Source organism: Mustela nigripes, chromosome 2 (genome assembly GCF_022355385.1).
Source record: "Mustela nigripes isolate SB6536 chromosome 2, MUSNIG.SB6536, whole genome shotgun sequence".
Lineage (NCBI taxonomy): Eukaryota > Metazoa > Chordata > Mammalia > Carnivora > Mustelidae > Mustela > Mustela nigripes.
The window spans coordinates 170916813-170938109 of NC_081558.1; the positions used below are offsets into that span (position 1 = coordinate 170916813).

Here is a 21297-nt window from a genome sequence, read left to right on the forward strand (position 1 = left end):
TTGGAAGCTTCACCCTCAGATAGCAGGGTTTTTTTTTTTTTAAACTTTTTAAATACAACTTAGTTAACATAAAGTGTATTATTAGTTTCAGAAGTAGAATTTAGTGATTCATCAGTGGCATTACATCAAGTGCCCTTTTTTTTAAAAAAAAAAAAAAAGATTTTATTTATTTGCCAGGGACAGAGAGAGAGAGAGAGAGAGCTCAAGCAGGGAGAGTGGCAGGCAGAGGCAGAGAGAGAAGCAGGCTCCCTGCTGAGCAAGGAGCCTGAAGCAGGACTCGATCCCAGGACTCTGGGATCGTGACCTAAGCCGAAGGCAGTGGCTTAACCAACTGAGCCTCCCAGACGTCCCTCAAGTGCACTCTTAATGTCCAACTATCACCCAATTACCCCATCCCCTCACCCTTCTCTCCTCCGGGAACCTTCAGTTTGTTCCCTCTAGTTAAGAGTCTTTTGTGGTTTTTATCTTATTTTTCCTTCCCTTCCCTATGTTCATCAGATAGCAGGTTTTTAAAGTATGAAAATAAACCTCTTGGGGAATACTGGTATAGGGTGGTTTTGCCTATTCCCTCTGTGCTGAGCCCTGGGAGGTTAGGTGGTTAAGAACTGCTTCTTGGCTACAGGTCCGAGGGACTTGTGACTGGAAGCCCTATTGGCTTTTAGAAGTAGGTGTTTATGGGCTTCATCCCTCAGGTGGGAGTCTTAAAAGTTGGGGTATTAGATGTGATGTCCATACCCTATGCTCCTCATGGAGAAGCTAGGAGTTGGGGATTTGCTGCCAATTAGAGGACACTATGCCAGCAGCAGGGTTTATGGCAAGAGTGTGTCTCAGTCTTTCCTACCCATTTCAATGTGGGTGTTCTTTCATTTACCCGGGGTGTATGAGCTGCTGGGCTAGTTTCTGGATCTTTCAGAGAGAACTCCTCCGTGTGCAGCTGTACATATGATGTGCCTGTGGGAGGAGAGGAGCTCAGGAACCTATTTCCCCATCTTAGTCAGCTCTCCTCCATGTTCAATTGCTTGCACTATTTCTTCTGTTAATTAAATCCGTATTTCTAGACTGACCATTTCTCAAAAATGCAAAATACTTCATTTCTTCGTTCCATATCTCCTAGAATCCCTCACCATCCTTTTGTCCCCATCTCCTACATCCTTTTCATTTATATCCTTTGTCGTCTTTTACTCCCTTCCTTTGTGGCATTCCTTGAGAAATAGATCTTTAGTGTAGATGATTATGGAAGAGGATGTTTTTGAGTTCTTCTATGTCTGGAAATAGCCTTTCTTTTACTGATGGCGTTAAGTGGACAGACTTTAGAATGAAGAGAAGACTTTTGAAGGCATTGTTCCATTGTTTTAAGTATTTTCTTTATTTTAGAGATTGAGAGGGGAAAGCAAAGGGGAGGAGCAGAGGGAGAGGAACAGGAAGATTCCACACTGACAGCAAAGCCTAACATGGGGCTTGATCTCACAACCCTGAGATCATGACCTGAGCTGAAATCAAGAGTCAGATGCTTACCTGACTGTGCCACCCAGGGTGCCTCTGTTACATAGTTTTCTGACTTCCATTGCTAAGAGGTCAAATGCTATTCTGAGTCTGGATCCTTTGAATGGGACCTATTTTCTTCTCAGAAACATTTAAGATCTTGTCTCTAGCCCAGTGATCTAAAATTTTTCAACTTGTCTGCTTTGGTTAGTCTCTTTTCTTTTTTTAACTTTTGCTGAGAGTATAGAGCTTTTAAATCTGGAAGCCCATGTCTCTAAGCTCTGAGAAATTATTTACTTTCTAGGATAATTGTGCACCCTTTTCACCTCCTCTCTCTTCTGGAATCTACTAGTTAGGTGTTACAATCCCTAGAAAAATCAGATTTCCTTATTTTTGCTCACTTTTCATCTGAGTTTTTGTCCTTGTATTTGTAACATTTTAACTTGATCTTCTAAACTATTAAATGTTTTATTCTTTCAAAAACAATGTATTTAAGAAAATTTTTAATAGCATGCTCATTCCCTAAGTGAAATCAGTATCTTCTGAAACATTACTCTTAGACCTAGAGTGTCATAAATTTCGTGATAGAATGTGCTACCTGAGAAAGATTTTGCCACTTCAAATATTTTCTTCGTATAGGGTTTGAACACCCAAAAATATATGCCTCTTAAGTTCTCCTGTTAATTAATTTTAAATGATTTCTTCAAAACTTGTTAAGTATCATAAAGTGTTGGCAAGAAACAGAGAAAGTAGCTTATGAACATCTGCGGCATGCTACAAATGGAACTGCAGTGTAAATAACTGTGAAATAAAAAGACATGGAGATGGTTCCGGCAATCAGACTTGGCCAAAGCACAGGATTTTTGGCAATGGCTTGGAATGTGGAATGCATTGCCCACTTAAATCAAGGTCCAGATGCTCGTTATTTCTTTTTTCCAGTTTCCATTCACCATAATAGGGGTGTGTGTGTGTGTGTGTGTGTGTGTGTGTTTTAAGGTCTTCAGTCCTCTGAGCAAGAATTCAATCTTTAAAAAATGTTCCATGCCCAAGCAACATCTTATATACATGCCATTTATTTAAATGAGTGACATGGATGGTTTTATATTGGCATTCTTATTGCAAATGATAATGGTACCTTGTATCAGTTGATTAAGTTTATAAAATGCTTTGATATGTAGTCTCTCACTAAAAGCCCTGGAAGTTTTAATCCTCATTGCAATTTGTAAAAGCAGATGGTAATAGCACAATGATTAAGAATCTCATTGTTCTTAACTGAAAAATAGGGCAACACTGATCTTGTAGTGTTTGTATGTTGTTACTTTATATATGTACAATTAATGTGTTTTGATATATAACACTCAAAAAGTGGTTGCTGCTGTTGTAATGCTAGAATCTGTCATCTTATAGATTTTAGCTGTATTATAATGCAGTGCCTCAGTAGTCAAGAATCTGATTTCCTGGAGCTCCAGAAAGTTCTGTTACTTCTCCACTTAGTATCTTCTGTATCAAGTAGAGCTGTCATCCTTCTGTTTTTCACTCATTTATAAAATGTATTTCCATCTTTTGTGTGTTCTGCATTCTAATTCAATTACAAACTTCTCCAAAATAGGAATCATCTCCCAAAAGTCTTATACAAATTTGAGATTCAAAATGCTATCAGCTGACTCAAGTTGGTTTTAGACTCAAAATTATTTTCCTGCTAAGTCTGCTTTTGGAAAGAATGCTTAGTTTCAGGCAAACAGCAAACAGCTTGACTGCTTTAATTTCTTAAAAGGATTTGTTCTAACTATTCTATGAATGCAGTATGTTAAATATCGCATAGCAAGTTAATGCATAATTCTTAGGATCAAACATACTTAGAACACCAGGGCATCTAGGTAAATTTTGTGTTTTGTTTTTTAATGTAAAGAGTTAAGGCCTAGCCTATATGAATCTGATTTGTATAGGAAGAAAAGTCAGTACTTGTGTCCATGCTCTTTCATGGTCATATTACCATTTCCCTCTTCTGGAGATATGGCTTCCTGTGATCCACAGAACACCGGAGTTCCAGGAGACAGAAACGGGAAATCCTTGCATAGAAATACTTTCACAAGCTTCGTCCAGTAGGTCTCAAATGTCCATGGGTATAGGATTCACACCTTGGGAACTTTTTACAAATTCCTACTTAGACCCCCTCAAAAAATTGATTCTGCAGCCAAGATGAAGCAAGAAATCTGTGTTTTAAACAAACTTTCTCAAATGCCCCTCTATCATGTGATTCTGACATACATAGTTCAAGCCCCACAAGGTGAAACATTGCCTAAGTCTGAGGCCATGTCCAGTGTTGGGATAAGAAGAAATAAAAGCCAACCTTTCCATTAAGTAGCGCAGTCGCAAAAACATTTGAAGGAGAGACTCCTGGTTGCTGGAATGAGCCTGGATTCACCATATACCTCTTCCCTTTGTGTTCCTTACCAACTTGCCTAGTTGTTTCTACTAGCTAGCTGTTTTTTTAAAAACACCAATTTTTTTTTATTAACTTAATCCTTTTACAAAACATCAGACAAGGTGTTTGATAAGTAGAGTTTATTTCCCCATGCTGCTTCTCAAATATATGTGTACTCACCACCTCATGATTTCAAAATAGAATCAAGGATTTCAATATAACAAAGAAAGATTGTTTCCTACCCCTGAAGAATGTATTATAATTTTTAAAAAAAAAATTTCTCTCCTACACAGCTATGAATTCCAGGTGAAACCCAAAAACCCACTTGGAGAAGGCCCCCCCAGCAACACGGTGGCATTCAGCACTGAATCAGGTAATCACATCAACAGTAAAGCCCATCCAGGATATTACCAGGCCACAGTGTTTTGCCTAAGGAGCTTCTCTGAAACATAGCTAAATGAACAGTGTATAAAGTGTTTAATTTTGAGAAAGCAGATTGATAAAAAAGAGCCGTAAGGAGACATTACATACATCTTTTCTCACTTATTTTGATGTCAGAAAAAAAAAAAGACATACCAGTTTAAAAGATAAAAAATGTATCAAAAAACTAGTGAATGAATACTCCCTCTGTATGCTTAGAATCAATGGCCAGAATCAAAATATCAGACATAGTCATAGTACATCCAGGAATTCATTTGATGGTTTTTTGATCAACAGCTGTGAAAATTTCTGACCTTCTATACTCCAATTTCTTTAAAAGATACATCTGTACTCATTGCATTAGTAGTGTCATTTTTACACCAACTGCACTTCATGGCATTCCGGTGACTTTACCATCAATAGTTTCTGTCTGAATCTGAAAGAGGAAGCTTTAAAATGGAGTGAGAGCTTGAAGAGCAACAAAGATTCCAAAAGATACAGCTGAGTACCTGGCAGGAGACTGTTCAATGGAAAATAACTCTAAAACAAAACACACTTTAGTCTTTAGCAAGAGTGTACCATTTTTCAAGTCAGACTTAACTGTCAGCATCCAACTTCTTCACGGTGCTGCTGGCACACTGGGACTTACTTACCTAATGTAATGGCTTACTCTTATGTTTGCTATTTCTCTTCAGCGGACCCAAGAGTGAGCGAGCCAGTTTCTGGTAAGTACCTGTCTCCGTGTGAACGTTAACTACATGCTTTTCTAAACTGATTCAACTAAACAAGCATGGCGGCATTTTAGTCATGATTTCATTTTAGTCCACTTTGTCTTAAACTATCAGTCAGGTGGGAATGCTAACCTAGAACACTCCCTCACACTGAGAACCTGTAACGTTTGTGGGGAACAAGTCGTGTATTTTGAAACTTGCTTTCATTCATGTGCCAGGGCAGCTTGAAATTTCAGTTATGCAAGTCAAGATATAACCTCCTCATTTCCACTTTTAATGACAAGTCACATTAAAGCATCTGTTTAAATTATATACTATGCTACCAAAAACAAACAACCCCCCCTCCCAAAAACAAAACAAAACACAACAACCTAAATTTGCCCCTAAGGGAATGCTGTCCACATGTAGCCCTGCACAGGTTACTTGAAACCTAAACATACTGCTTATCTCACTACTGACAGGAACTTCGGTGGGAGTTTATATGTTTAAACTCAATACATTATTTTGGGTCCAATATTTAGCATTGGAGAAAACCAGGTTATCAGCAGGCTGACAATGAACTTTGCAAATGACTTTTTAAAAAATATTTAGTATTTTTTAGCTAAAAATATTTAGCTCTTCAGCACCTAAATGCTAAACTCAAGGCATGTGTTTTCCTTATGCAGCAGGAAGAGATGCCATCTGGACTGAAAGACCCTTTAACTCAGACTCTTACTCAGAATGTAAGGGCAAACAGTATGTCAAACGGACGTGGTATAAGAAGTTTGTAGGGGTGCAGCTGTGCAACTCTCTCCGCTACAAGATTTATCTGAGTGACTCCCTCACAGGTAAGCAAGGCTACCGGCTCTGTTTCAAGCCTTCAGGGAATGCTTCACAGCATTCTGTAACCTGGCCTTTCCTACGGATGGCTCCCCACACCAAGGTGTGATAGAAACTGTTCTAAAATTTTGAGCAACATGTTCCTGGAATACTCAGCCTGGGATTAGAGGCACGAGATTAGAATGTAAATAATGAAAATGCAGTGTGAAAATGAAAATCGTCTGGGCAAACTTGCATGTGAAGGCACTTGCCACACTGAAGCTCACTGTGTCACAGCCACCAGGCACAGAGAGCCCACTGATGATAAAATGAGTGTATGTAATAGTCATCATGGAAGGAATAGGGCATACTTAAGATTTAAGTCTGCCAGAGACAAGATCAAAACACCTGACAAAGAGGGTGATAACTCCTTGCTCCAGACTCAGTGGTGATGATTTTCTCTTCTGTATTCACAATAAAAATTTTTTTAAAAAAAGAAAAAAAAATTTAAATAAGGCTGGTGACAACATGGAAAGGTAGACATTTGGTCAGTCATTCAGCAAATAGCTACTTTGTTCAGAGGTTTTCTAGGTGCTAAGGACGAAGTGGTACACAGCTTCTAATTTAGTAGGGATAGACCACAGATATGTAAATAATAATTGCATGCAGTGCTCTGAAGAAAAATTTAAAAGGGTGAAAGAAAATGTTTTGAGTGGAAGCTTCTTTAGTTAGAATGGCCTCTCTGAAAAGCTAAGGTTTATGCTAAGTAGAAAACGATGAGAAGGAACCACCCCAGCAAAACTCTAGGGATGAAGGACTAGAGGTAGAGAGGAGAAAAAGCAATGGCCCTGCTGGAACATGCCTGGCCAGGGCCACTGGTGTGGCTGAGGCTTCGGAAGAAGAGGGGCAGCCAGGCAGACAGGTGTAGAATCCTGTGGGACTTTAACACCAGGTAAGGATTTGGGGATTTCTTTTGAATATACTAGGAGTGTGCAGGGGGGGATTTATGAAGAGTAACATCTGAGCTGCATTTTAAAAAGATGTCTGATCTTTGGGAGGAGTGGAGGAATAAGGGAGTAAGACAGAGAGAAAGGAGTAAAAGCAGTGGTGGCAGCTGAAGACTTCCAGTGTTCAGTCAAGAGACACTGGTGGGCTGAACTAGGGTGAAGGGGGGGGGGGAGTAAAAATAGAAAAGACTATCAGAAAAGACTGGAATATTTCAGAATTATCCTCTCTCAAAGATAGTAACACTTCATGATCCTTTAAAATTTCTCGCTCCTTAGGAAAATTTTATAACATAGGCGATCAGAGAGGCCATGGAGAAGACCACTGCCAGTTTGTGGACTCGTTTTTAGATGGACGCACAGGACAGCAACTCAGTTCTGACCAGTTACCCACCAAAGAAGGTATGTTTTCTGAGCCTCCTCCTAAGTAAGGGGATTTTTCAAATTAACACAAAAAGAATTCAAGCTAAGGAAAACAATCACTTTAAAAATAATTCTACAGTACTACTGGTCTAATTATCTGACTAGGAAAAAAAAAAACCAACTTCATGTAAGACCTTAATGGAAGTTTCTCAACTTTCCTACCAGTCCTTAAGACTTGATTCCTTAGAGTTAGAGAAATTCCACAGACCTCTACAGACATTCCATTTCAAGAAAACTTCACTTTGCAAAAACAGCTATAGAAGAGTAGTGTTTCCCAACCTTAAATCACTCCTGTATTACCTTATACGTACACAGAGCACACAGCCATTTTTTAATTCCCTTATTATTTGCCACATAAATATAATTAAAGTCAAACAATCTGGTGAGTAATGAATAACCACTGTAACTTGCTAAAGACATATTAGCACTAAGCTGCTCCATGAGGATTTTAAAAATACTGAAAATTTAATCCTTAGCCAGGCAGGGTAGGAGAGAATAAATTAAATGTCCATGTTACTCAGCAATCACTGAGAGGTTTCTGCATTATTTGACTAGTCTTTTCAGCAACATGTTTTGTTACAGAGCACTTAAGTCCCCTTTTATTATGGTTGGTGTTTATATCTGTGAACCCAATTAACAGGAAGTTGAAAGTGCTGCCACTCAGGCATTGGATATAAAATATACTGTAAATTGTGTACACTGCCAAAACATTTTACATCTGTAGCAAAAATTTAAATCATTTATTGTAGAGTCCTTGAAGGAAGATTTCACCTAAGTTTAATTATCAGAAATTTAGCATTCCTGCCATTCTAGTAACTAGCCCTTTACTTGGTCAGTTCTTCATAGACCATGACTAGTACATACAGTATAGATACCAAACGTGCTCAATCACACTCAAAACACAAACCAGCTCCCGACCCTGACTCCTGCCCCTTTTCAGCTTTGTCTCCCAGATGCTACCAACCAGCTCATTCCACCTTGTTAACGCACAGGTCAGAGGAGTTTCAGGCACCCCTCATGTTTAGCTAGCCAGTAAAACCTCAGGGAGACACCAGGCTCTCTGTTTGGTATTCTCCATTTTCTAAAATACTTCACTTCACCTACAGTAACATTCAGTCATACAAGGACACCCTTCCATCTGTGAGTGGTGTGGGCAAAAATATAGCAGCTATTAAAATAAATTATTTTCCTTCTTAGGCTATTTCAGAGCAGTTCGTCAGGAACCTGTCCAATTTGGAGAAATAGGTGGTCACACCCAAATCAATTATGTCCAGTGGTATGAATGTGGGACCACAATTCCTGGAAAATGGTAGATGCTACAATCAGAATCAAAAGTGCCTTCTGTTTTATCATGGGAAAAAAATAATTGGAAACAGTATTTGTCACATTCATTTAAAGCTGTTATGTTTACTATGTATTAAAGTTTAATAGCAATAGTAGATGTTTATTAGAAATATTGCTGAGAATATTTATCAGGTTTTACAAAATCATTTTAAGAAAACAAGATATTGACATTAACAGAATAACATTTTTAGGGAAGCTGGCTCCCTACTCATGGTATTTTAAGAGATCATTTGTATATTATTTATCACTCTGTTGTAATGATGTTTTGAGATACTTTTATAACAAATTTAACATCAAAAACTAATATACTTTTAAAAAAAATATTTCCTTTTATTCAAGTGTATTCTTCTTACTGGTGAGTTAATGCCATAAATCTCAACTTGGTTTAACTTATTAGATCAAATTATCTTGAGCATTTGCATCTGGGGGAATAAAGGTCCTAATATTCATGTTTATTTAAACTTTAAATTTTTAGCAATAGCTAAATAGCTTTTCTGAAGCATTTCAATAGTTAACCATTCATGCCAATATACATTTCTTTAAATCTGTGCAAATTACTAAAAAGCCTGCTTGAATCATTATATTTGATTTCAGCTGCAAACCGAAGAGAATACCTGATCTGTTCAATTTCAAAATATACACTTGGTTCTTTCTCTACCCATAAATATGCTACAATGTCTGAATGTACTTTGTCAAACTACCCTTTAACCAGGGATTTGTCTTCATACTGTTAATAGAATTCTAATGAAGCTATACGTAGAGAATGAATGTGAAGTTTGAGCACAAATACCCCTACATTTTACAGGTACTCCTGTTTTTAGACCTCTAGGAATGAATGTATCGGAGAATGTTTTCGTAATTTTGTCTAACTCAACCTGTAATGAAAATTAAAAAAAAAAAAAAGTCCTTCATTTGGGGAGGGACATGGGAATGCTGCATTGTTGCCCTCTTTCTGAAAGGACCTTTCCTCTGCTTACCCTTCAACATGCTTCAAGTTTATCAATGCTACATTTTGTATTTTTCAAGCAAGTATAAACTCTGCAATAAAGAGATGTAGTTTTTTTAAGACTGAGTTCTTCATTTCTGAATGATTCATCTCTATAAGGAACATCTCACAGTTATTCAGGATCTACGCAAAGCCCCCTCGTAAGTGTTGTGTTTATATGTAATGTTAATTTGTCTCCCTCTGAAATCTATTTCAAAGAAGTTTCATTGTTTCAAACCAATGATTATTAAATGCATTTCTTTCAAAGGCAGGACAAAATTTCTTAGAACAGAAAACTCTTTTAAGTTAAAATGCCTATACTTCATTCTGAGACCAAACAGCAAAAAGAATTTCTACTTCTTTTTTCTCATGGAATTTAGTCATTAACATATACAAGACCACTATTGGATTCAATTATCTTTATTAACCTATTAATGTTACATTTTATACATAATACCTAGTTGTCGTCTCAAAGGGGTCTATTTTAGTACATCATGTTAATAAAAAGCCAAGTTAAGATGGCTAAACTTCAACCTAGCGTTTTAATATCCTCCAGACAAGGCAAGCCAGAAAGTCAATCATTTTACACACATCAGAGTAGTGTTCCAAAAGAACTAGGCAGCTGCTACACTTTTAAGCAAGGGAAGAAAAAAACTTTTCATTTTGGTCTTTTTGTATTCCAGCAAATTATACTTTCAATTAACAGCAACAATGATACCATAAAAAATGCTCTGCTTTTTAAATTTCTGAACTTCAATACAAATTAAAATAGTAGTATTGGAGTCTTTTGGGAGGCAAATAGCTAGCAGCTACAGTCATCCATGTAGCTGAGCCTCTCTATCGATAACCAGGTCCAGGTTGGGTATAGCCCTGACCAAAGGGCGGGCGGGTGCGTGCATAAGGGTTAGGCCCACTGGGAGGTGGAGTCATAGTACTTCCAGGAGGTGGAGTAAAACCTGGTCTCGGTTGATAGGCCCCGGGTTGGCTTGGAGCCATTCCAGGTTGTGAGGCAGGGGCCACAGTGTAATTGGTAGGCTGAGAAGTTTGGGTAGTGTACGTTTGTGAAGGGTAACTGCTCGCCTGGTACTGCTGTGCTGGTTGAGCAGGCAGCTGCTGAGGTTGGCCAGCAAAGGCAGGAGCCGGTGCCTGGGAAGCTGGTTGCTGGCCATATCCCTGGAACTGCTGAGGTTGTTGGGGTCCAGTCTGCTGACTATAGCCCGCTGAAAAGGCAAAATAAAGTACATATAGATCTTATTTTTTCTTTTGGTGAAAGGTTTTCCAGAGAATTAGTCTTACTGTTATGGACCAAAAAAGATGAGAAATTTAAACTCATTCCTAAGTCTTCATAGAACAAGTAGGGTAATATATAGTCCATCATATAATATTACTTCAAAACCAAGTAGTATCAAAAAAAGGTTATTTCTAAACAATTTTTAAACCCTCTAATCTAAATTGAAACCACTATATATTTCTTCATTACAAATGTTTCTAGACTACATAATCCCTAAGAGCAAATACCTGTTCTACCATAATTCCTAGTGTAGAATAGATGCTCAAATGATAAATGCAGGAATTAATGTAAAGCTAGTCATTAACCTGGTGTAGAGGGGAGGCCTACTTAACAGCTGTACCAAGTAAAAAAAACATTGAGACAATGAATATTTTTAAATGAAGCAATGATGCTACAAATACATCTTATTGTGCTAATGAGATGCTTTTAGGTTCACTCACTCTATAAAAACCAAGCCATTTAAGAATGAACATTATGTACCCACTTTCACAATCCTTAAATTCTTTTAGATTTGGTATCTGATGTTTTGCCTTTATAACTCAGAATTCTGACTTAGTAGTAACAGCATAACACATAAAAAGCACATGATATTGCCCCACAATATCAACATCTATATGCATTATTTACTAGGATTTTTTTTTTTAATTTTTTTTAAGAACAAGTCTGCTTCACTAAAATCTTTTATCTCTACCATGAAACACACCTGCAGCTACTTGCAATGAAACCTCTCCAATGACTGGAATCCTGTCAGCATTAAATACCAGATACATAAGAAAATAATTAAAATATGTACAACCCTGCATTTAAATTAAAAAAAAAGGATTGAATGAATTTGAGTATATTCTGAACTCACCTTGAACCTGGGTTCAAAATTTACTCATGAAAGAAACCTTTCTGACATAGTCCATGAGTAAAACTGGAAAAGCAGAGGGAAACTGCCAAACCAACAGTGTCAAAAATGGTCCAATGTTACCACCACCACTTACAGTCTCTCCAAGCAGAGTATTTAGTTGACTATTTCCACATCTCCCAATCAAATTCAAGTTAATAGGACTAATGGGATCAGAAATACAAAGATGATGATTTGAAAACTAAATTTTACTCGAGTGAAGACGCTGACTAAAATCATTAAGAACAAGCTTAACTTTTAATAAGTAAATCAAGCATCTAAGGCATTTTACTTACGGTAGCATCCAAATACTGAAGTCAATTCATGATAAAATCTTGAATGTCATACAACTTCTCCTATCCTCTACATAAAATTTATTTGCTTCATTTTTTTAACTGTAAGTTTTTGAAGAAACAAAACAACTCAGCTTTTACACTGAAAATGTCTATACAAATTAAGACTCTGAGCAAAACACTGCTGCCATTTCATCCTGGCAGCTAAAATCCAGACTGGCTTTTTAACTGAGGCTGGGAACAACCAAATCCTTAATTATTTCTCAACAGAGGGAATAACTCCTACGGGCCTAATGCCATTTCATTAGCAACCTACTACTCTTTGATCATAATGTGGCAGTGCTTCTATTATGTGTACAGCCCCACCCTCTCCCTTGAAAAACAACTTTGAAGAACAACAAAAATCTCAAGAAATGGAAATTATGTGATTTTTTAAAAAAATTAATGAATAGTGTAGGACAAGGGACCAGATGATCCACAAAGTCTAAAATACTTACTATGTAGCCTTTTATGGCAGGTAAGTCTGCTACCACTGCCCTAGGCTGGACAATGCAGAATGATATTAATTAAGAGCAAAGTCAAATACACCGACTCTGAGCTCCCCCACTGAATGGCTGCATGTCCTTCATGTGTCACAACCTTTCTGAACCCGTTACAACTGCCTCGTTTTTAAAATGAGTGGGCTAGACAAGTACTAAAAGTTTTCAACCCTGCCTACACTTTAGAATGACCTACAATGCTTTTAAAATATCAAAGCCCGAGTCCCATTCCTAACCAACTGAAACAAAATGCCTGGGAGTAGCGCCTAGGCACCTTGAAATTTCAAAAAAAGCTCTCCAGGTGATTCTGAAGCACAGAGGGAGTTGAAATCCCCTGGATTAGAATGATGACTAGGTCTTTTCAGCTCTGATATCTATTATTTTTACAAATTTTATAATTTATAACACTCTGACTTTAAAGGACTGCAAACCTAAAATAATCCTAATATAATCCAAGCTTAAATTCATCCCAACTATTTTATATAATTAAAAACTAACAGCTATAGGTTAAATCATTCTATAGCAAATACAATCCATATGAAAACTGCTACATGCGCTAAAATATGTCCAAACTTCAATTAAAGATGGAATTTTATGGACTTGTGCAGAGGTCATGACACTTTTTTTGGACAGCCTGAGAGTAAATATTCTAAGTTTTGTGGGCCACACAGTCTCAGCTGCAACTACTCAGCTCTGCCACGACAGAGCAACAGACAGCACAGAAATGAACAGGTGTAGATGTGTTCCAATAAAACTGAATTCACAAAAACTGGTGACATGCCATATTTGGTCCATGACTATAGTTTGCTAATTCCTGCTCTCGTTGAACTATAAAACTCTGAAAGACAGAATTTTAGGCAAGATTCAACTTAGATAAATTATTTTTAATTATATGAACTTTTGATACTTAAATCTTTGGCTGTAAAACATGAGTTAAACATGAACTCCCTCTCTGATACAACAAGTATCAAGTGATCTGATTTATAATGAGTACAGTCAAAGCTACACTAGAGATTTCATATTTAAATCTAGATAATCTTCAGTGGACAGAAGGTAAAAGAAAATACCCAGAATGCCTACATTCAATATTCTTAGATGCCCGGATTACATTTGACACAAGTTTATTTTTTTGGCCTATTTTTGTATTCCCACATACTCCTGGAGATTTAAAAACCTAAGTAGCATAATTTAGTTCTTATTTATTAAGATTGCCTTTTCATGTATGAGGAAAATGTTAATATTTTTACAATACAATAGAATTACATGTGACATACAATGGTTGAAAAAATCTTAAATTTTTGCTGTTCTGAGTCACCCAAGAGGTAAGTAGATCATATCAGTATAAGATAGCTTGTGCTACAAATATTTTCAAACTGTAAGTTATTAAAAAATCATCTACTGTGACTGTTGACTGAAATGCTAACAAATATTAATACAAAACTTTAAAAATAAACAAATGTATTTCCACCCACAAAGAAATACTTAACACCTCCTATGACAATGTAAGTACTACAAATCAAGGAGTTAAGAGGAAAGGATCAAAGTGTAATGAGTACAGAAACAGCTCACATCGAATGAGTCACCTCCCTCTGAACCGCGCTCACCTGAATACTGAATCCCGTACTGCTGCGGCGGCTGAGGCGGCGCCTGCGGGGGCTGGGCCCCGTAGCCGGCCTGCTGCGGGTACTGCTGGTACATCGGACCTAAAAAAGACAAGACAAGGGAAAGAAGTAGGTTTCATTTGGCAGAGAGAAATATTTTTAAAGCACATTTAATTCTCTCCCTACCCAAACACATAAATACACTCAGCAACAAGACCCAAGGATGTGTCTGTTCCCACTGAAGCGCTGCAAAACAAAGAACAAACAACTGAACAGACGCAGCTGCTGTGCTGTGGACCGACTGCAGGGAACTGCAGGGAACTCGGCAGCAGCAGCGTAGTCACTCAAAAATTCCAGAGAAACAAAAGCTTTCAAACCTCACTGCCAACAGACAGGTACTGCTTATGTTCTGTAAAAATCAATCAAGTCAAAAATCAAGAAATAAAAATCTGAGGAAAGGAACAAATACAACTGATAGCTCCTACATCTCTCCCTAAACACTGTATTTATTCTAAAGGTTTTAACCTTTGTTACAATATGAACAGACTCTGGTAACAAGGAACTATGAGACATCTTTCATGGCCGACCTCAAAGACACCTGTAGCATCTGACAACAGTGTGCTTTTCCATCATCTGAACAGCCTCGCCCATCATGTGAAATCTGATAAAGTCTGAATGTTCCCTCACTGTACACTTTTTGAGCATGGCAGACCTGTTTAAGACTGGGGATGTATACTGGAAAATGAGAGTCCTATTTGGGGGTCAGGTGATCACAGTTCCTACAGAAAAACCTTTGGACACTGTTACCACTTGCGTGCTTTCTAAACAACCAAGGATTTATTGGTCCACATCTTTCTCATCTCTACTACTTTATTCTTGTCCTGACAGTGGATTCAGCTAGATCTAATACCTAGACTAGCAATAAAACTTGCATTCTAATAGCTAATATTTAAATCTTCAATTATACACTGGCTAATTCTTTCATAAATATTCAAACTACCTGCTGTTAATTAAAAGATTATGCATAAATAGCCTATTTCTGGCAGAAAGGGACAAGTGAAAAAGTCCCATTATCTTAGTGCCACCACTCAAACTGAAGTACCACAGGCAGCTAGCACTCACAGCCTGAAATCAAGGGACAGAGCTCACTCTACTGGGCTCCCCACTCAGCCCTATGTACTGCGGCACTGAATGAGATATGCCCGTATTTACAGCCAGCTTTGTTCCTAGCAAGCAGTTGTCTGCTTTTTATGATAGAAATAAAATCTACTTAAATATATATATATATATATATATATATATGTATGTATGTATGTATAAATATATATATAATAAATCTACTTAAATATATATATATGTATATATATATATACACACACTTAACTATTCTTTTCCCAAATACAACAATAAAAAAACTGACAGAAGTTTCTTAAATGCTTTCCTAATGGTTTAAGACCTACAGAGAGCACAAAAGGTAGCACAGGAGTTAACTACCTTGGAAGATACCACTTTAATGCTAGATTGTAGTTCATAACTAAATTTCAGAACAAAAGTAATCAGAATCTGGTACAGAAATATAATCAAAAGGGAAAAATATATACAACAGTATGATAATAGGTTCTAATTCTGAGAAACCAAAATGATTACATCTACAGTACAAAAAGAGGAAAGAACAGAACAGGTAATAAGTACATGGCGGTGGGGGTAGTAAACCTTACTAGCAATCCCTATTGTAGGTATAGAAAAATTAAGCAATTTACCTGGGGTCAATGCAGCTAATATGAACCCTCACTGGAATGCAGGCAAAACTCTACAGCTTTAGTTCAAAAGAAGTTCTGTATACATTATCTCATTTAATATAAATATTAGCTTAAGTATCATCAAAAAAGCTGAGATTAAGGCTCCATGTAATAGGCTGTTGTCATTAGTGATTTTACAGCCTAATTGTTTTCCTCAATAAAAACTGACAGGTAATACTAACTATTCTTAAAGCAAGCACATATTCTATTTTTTTCCTAAGCTCCTATAAACCCATTACGAAAATGCCACCTCTGGGGTTAAAGGTTTCAGGTTTATTACTATCTCTACACAAAGTATTCCTTTTATTTACGTCATTCAAGTCCAAAACAGACATTGTCACAATATGCTAAAAGTGTAATTAAGAAGTCTTTGTTTACTGAGGACACTGGGAGAAGGAGATGAGAAGTGAGCAGGGGGAATCGGAAGGGGAGACGAACCATGAGAGACTATGGACTCTGAGAAACAAATTGAGGGTTTTGGAGGGGAGGGGGGATAAGGCTGGGTGAGCCTGGTGGTGGGTATTAAGGAGGGCATGTATTGCATGGAACACTGGGTGTGGTGCATAAACAATGAATCTTGGAACACTGAAAAAAATAAATCGATAAGATTACAAAAAAAAGTCTGTTTAGTTGTAAAAACAGAAGAATAACTTCACATACTCATAAGAAGCGAGCTAAGGAAAAGAGAAGAGAGCTAAGGGATAGATTATTAAGTGAAAAAGCAAGGTAGAGACATAGTTTAGAGTAAGTTGTGTTTTGAGTAATATATACGTGTGTGTGTGTGTGTGTGTGTGTGTGTGTGTATGTGTGTGTGTATGTTTTATGAATTATATTTTTAGGAAGAATCACTAGAATAAAGTAAACATAATAAAAACTACTACCTAAGGGAAGAAAGAGACTAGGGTGAAGCAGAGAATCTTTGTGAAACTCCTGGAACTGCATTTTGTTACGCAGAGTGGTACCAGCCTCTGGGATTAGCCCCTGCCCATCAGAGCACTCGCACAAGACTCCTGCCCATGTATCCTTTTCATTTTTAGAAATGCAAGATTAACTTCAGAATACAAAAAGAGCAAAGAATAAGCCATAAACATATGAGCATTCACTGCCCTGTGTAATCTCCTCCTTGTACTCAATAGGGCTGACCTGCACATTAACAGAATATTATAGAAATCATGACATTTCTGAGGGCAGGTCATAAAAGACAGCTACCCTAACTCTCTCTTGCTCATTCATTTACTCTCTGGTGGAAAGCACTGTGGCATGAGGTCACCTAAGCAGCCTAGGAGAGGTCCCTGTAAGGAACGAAGCCTCCTGACGACTATGTGAAAGAGTCGTCTTAGAAGTAAGTGCATCCTCTAGCTCAGAGTAAGCTTCGGAGGACTACAATCTCAGGAGACTCGGAGACAAACCAAGCTGTTCCCAGATCCCTGACTCTTTCAAACTGCATGAGATAATAAATAAATGTTTGTAGTTTGAAGCATCTGTTTTGGGATAAATTGTTACATAGCAACAGATTATTAAAATACATAGTTTTTAACTTTGGAAACATGTAGCGGTGACAGCTCCTGAAAAATAAAAGACACATACTCAAATGAAAAGTGTAAATCTAGTTATATTCCTGATGTGAACAAGCCATCGCTGTAATAGGTAATTATGAGACAATTAAGGAAATTCATTACTATCATTACATAGTAGTCTGTATGATTAATAGTAGTAATGATTAAGAATCACTTAATTTTGTTATATGTAATAGCACAGTTGTTATGTTAAAAGAAAGGGTTATCAGTACACATGCATACTGAAACAGGTGAGTGAAATAAGGTGGAGGACTGGATTTAAAATACCCCAGCAAGTTAAAAAAGGAGGGCAGGGCAAGAAGAATAGATGAAAAAAGAAATCCCAGACATTGGTGAGTGTTGAGGCTGCATGATGGATGCACAAGTTCATTATTTTAGTTCCACTTCTGTTTAGGTTTCAAAATTTATGTAATAAACGTGATTTTAAAAGACTCTTCAGGTCATATTATCTTGTCACAGGATTTTACATATTTTAATTATATCCTTTTCACCTTTTTGGTTTGTCAAACAGCAATACCTCCTGGTCTCTGATGATTTTTTTAATGCTCTTCTCTGTGTCCTCAACACTTACTTCCATGTTTTTGGCAACTACTCAACTGCACATAGTTTTCCAGTAACAGAGGTACCTGCTTTACATGAAAAAGGATAATAATGTCCGCTTTGTTTCTTTTCATGATGCTCAACATTCTGTTAATCTTTTTAATCAAACATATTAAGATTTAAATCCTTGGGCAGGGCGGGGGGTTACAATTCCAAGATCCCTTTTATGGTATTTAAGTAAAATAATTCAGATTTGTTTTTAGATTATTTCGTATTCTATTCTAAGAGATTGTTATGTTAACCTATTATTAGTAATAGATTTTTGGTAAATATTCTATTCAAATTCTAACCAGTAGCTGATCTAACTGGTGATGACATCAGGGACTCACTATATAGCATATGTCAAAAAGTATTCATTAAAATAGTATATAATTTATCCTGTAAGTAACTGACATCTTAACCTAGAGCTGTGCTATCCAATACAACAGGCAGCAGCCACATATGGCCATTAAGCACCAAAATGCAGCTAGTCTTAACTAAACATCCTGTATGGGTTTTTGAAGTGTTTCTAAGTAGTGTCACACCCTAGATTTCCAATGTGCAGTAAAAAAATAGGATGTAAAACATTAATTTAAACTTCAAAAAAAAATTAAAAGCTTCTTAATAATGACATGTTGATACACCAGATACTGCATTAAGTAAAATGTATAATTAACATTAGTTTTAGCTTTTTAAAAACTTTCTTAAATGTGATAAATAAAAAAAAGTACTTATGACTTCCACTGTATTTCTTCTGGACAACACTGCTCTACAGATTCACCTCCCGAAAGCTACTGACTGACATCACCTACTAATAACTGTACAATTTTTATAGAGTATGTTAAACTAAAAAAAAAAACAAACAAAAAACAAAAAACAGTTTCAGCAAGGCACACAGTTAATGCCATCCTAAAGGAATTTAGTGCATAGCAAACAGTGTTAACTTGATGCTTCCGGAAAAAGGAACCTGGTTGCTAGAGATCAGAGGTGGGATAGACAATATTTAAATTTCACTGTTCAACCTCTTATATTTTAAAATTTTTACCTATTTGAAAATAATTTTTAATTAAGATAAACACAATAAAATAATGTGAGACATTAAGAGAGAGCATTAAATCTCATTCCTTTATAAGTGAATAAGCAAACATTATTTGGTACAATTATCCTTCCAACTGTCATTCTGCAATAGTATATACCGCTTAAGATGGGATTAAAAAAAAAAAAAAAAAAGAAATGATGTCAGTTCACCTGAAGTGAGGACATATTAAGATTAAAGTTCTTAGAAAAAATATTTATAATTCCAAGCCCCCTTTTATGGAATTTAAGTAACAACTTAAGTCCCATCATATCCAAACTCTGCTTTGCCTCCGCTTCAGCCTACATCTGCTTCAGTTCCATTTATTCCGGTTTGGGCAGTTTCACCTTAATACAAAATGAAAACTATCAACTTGGTTGAGAAGAGGCTGAAGCAGTAAGACATTCCTCCCACTTACCAGCAAACTGCCACCTGCTAGACCCTAAGCCTAGAATTCATCCAGCAGGACGACTCTAAAATACAGCCACAGAATGATTAGGACTCTATTACGGAAGTGCTCGTTCATTTTAGACTATAATTTTTTTTTTAAATATGATTGATAAAATCAGTCACTTATTTCTGATGCTAAGAAAACACCATACCACCACTTGGTCCCTTTATAAAAGTTAAAGCACCACCTGGTGTTTGTTTTAAAGTAGAAGAATGTATATAGTTTTAAACTTCAGTGCCTGCTATACTGAGCTTGTGGCCTCTCAATCCCCTTCCACCATGGTAATGAAATGAGCCTTTTACCTATTTAAATAGTGAGCTTTCAACTATATTTCAATCGGCACTAGAGACAGTCTTTTAGTACCACTAGTTTTGTCTAATTTTGCTAATTGACAGTGAGAGAACATTAAAACCCAGAGAGACTGAATTGCTCATCCAAGGACACATCATTTAGAAAAAACAAGTTTGATTTAAAATACACTGCTTTTTTTTTTCCACAAAAGTCATATTGCTAATTGCACAAAAATTTAAAGGGCTATTTATCTTACAAAAGAACTACATTTAAGTTCTGCTCTACCTCTATTTTCAAAATCTTTCCAATTATAAAAATAATAAACATGCAAGAAGGGAAGGAATAAAGAAATAAAACAGCACCTTAAGTATTAGGCAAAATGAAATGCCACGTCAGTGGGTCACCTGTGGCCCCCTGGTTACCACTGACTGGTGACTGGTATGACTCCTTCCTGATCTTCTGCCATGTATTTATATTCACATAAGCACTTTTTCGGGGTTTTTTTTCTTTTCAAAAATCAGAAGCATACTGACTTTTAACCCAAAAGCATTCCATATCAGTAAATCAAAAATTTTTACAATCATATTCATAGCACGAATACTTATGTAAGCTCTTTACCATCACCGACAAGGCTGCCAAAAACATCTCTGCACATTTACCTCCCCAAAGAGGTGCTCTTATTTCTATTTTACCTTCATTCTGACCTGCTTGTGTCTGAGCTCCTGTATACGGGGGCTGCTGTGGCTGAACTCCTGGCGGGTGAGCTGCAGAGGAGGAGGAAGCAATGCTGTCGGGTGTTCCTGAACGGTCTTCTGCAGGAGCACTGGGTGGCCCTAAACGGTCATGACAAGCCAGTTTAGTTTCTAATACAAGACCTTTCCACAGCAAGCTCAATTAATAAGTTTGCTTGAAAGATACTAAAAATGTAAAGTACTAGAGAATAAGCATAACCACAAGTGCCGCTTTTTACAGTGTATGTGTGTATACTTCGCTTTTTCCTTTGCTCCACTCTCTTAAGAATCCAAAACTACAACTGGAAACCCTTCCCTCTAAAATGAAGAGTATTATATTCCTAAGTCCTGAACTCCCCCTGCAAAAATCAAAACTCATCTCTGCAATACCACTATCCTCTACCTCATGCCATCTAATTTATTTTGTAGATCAACCAAAAGTATTTCATTCTTCAGTGGGTCTCCATTGCCCACAATCAAGTTCAACCCTCCAGTATAGTATTCAAAGGTCCAAACATTATATCTCACAATTCCTCCTCCTATAAGCCTCCTTCAGCTGAAACTAACCT

General features: G+C 36.9%; 2 protein-coding genes across 20 annotated transcripts in view; one reads left to right on the plus strand and one right to left on the minus strand.

Annotated features, from left to right (window-relative positions):
- Positions 1-9693, plus strand: part of ABI3BP (ABI family member 3 binding protein) — a 252672-nt gene extending 242979 nt beyond the window's left edge. For all 16 annotated transcript variants that reach the window (XM_059392066.1, XM_059392067.1, XM_059392070.1 and 13 more), the window contains 5 exons: positions 4201-4280; positions 5023-5052; positions 5724-5885; positions 7140-7262; positions 8481-9693. In XM_059392066.1, the coding sequence (XP_059248049.1) occupies positions 4201-4280; positions 5023-5052; positions 5724-5885; positions 7140-7262; positions 8481-8596 (511 nt within the window). In that variant the 3' untranslated portion in view covers positions 8597-9693. The remainder of the gene's footprint in view (positions 1-4200; positions 4281-5022; positions 5053-5723; positions 5886-7139; positions 7263-8480) is intronic.
- A 323-nt stretch (positions 9694-10016) lies between these two features.
- TFG (trafficking from ER to golgi regulator) overlaps positions 10017-21297 on the minus strand; it is a 33302-nt gene continuing 22021 nt past the window's right edge. Inside the window, exons 6-9 of one of the 4 annotated variants that reach the window (XM_059392086.1) lie at positions 20702-20830; positions 14229-14327; positions 11607-11647; positions 10745-10832 (exon numbers count right to left, since the gene is read on the minus strand). In XM_059392086.1, the coding sequence (XP_059248069.1) occupies positions 11613-11647; positions 14229-14327; positions 20702-20830 (263 nt within the window). In that variant the 3' untranslated portion in view covers positions 10745-10832; positions 11607-11612. Of the gene's footprint in view, positions 10833-11606; positions 11648-14228; positions 14328-20689; positions 20831-21297 lie in introns of all 4 variants that reach the window. The other 3 variants (XM_059392085.1, XM_059392084.1, XM_059392083.1) reach the window with 3 other exon arrangements.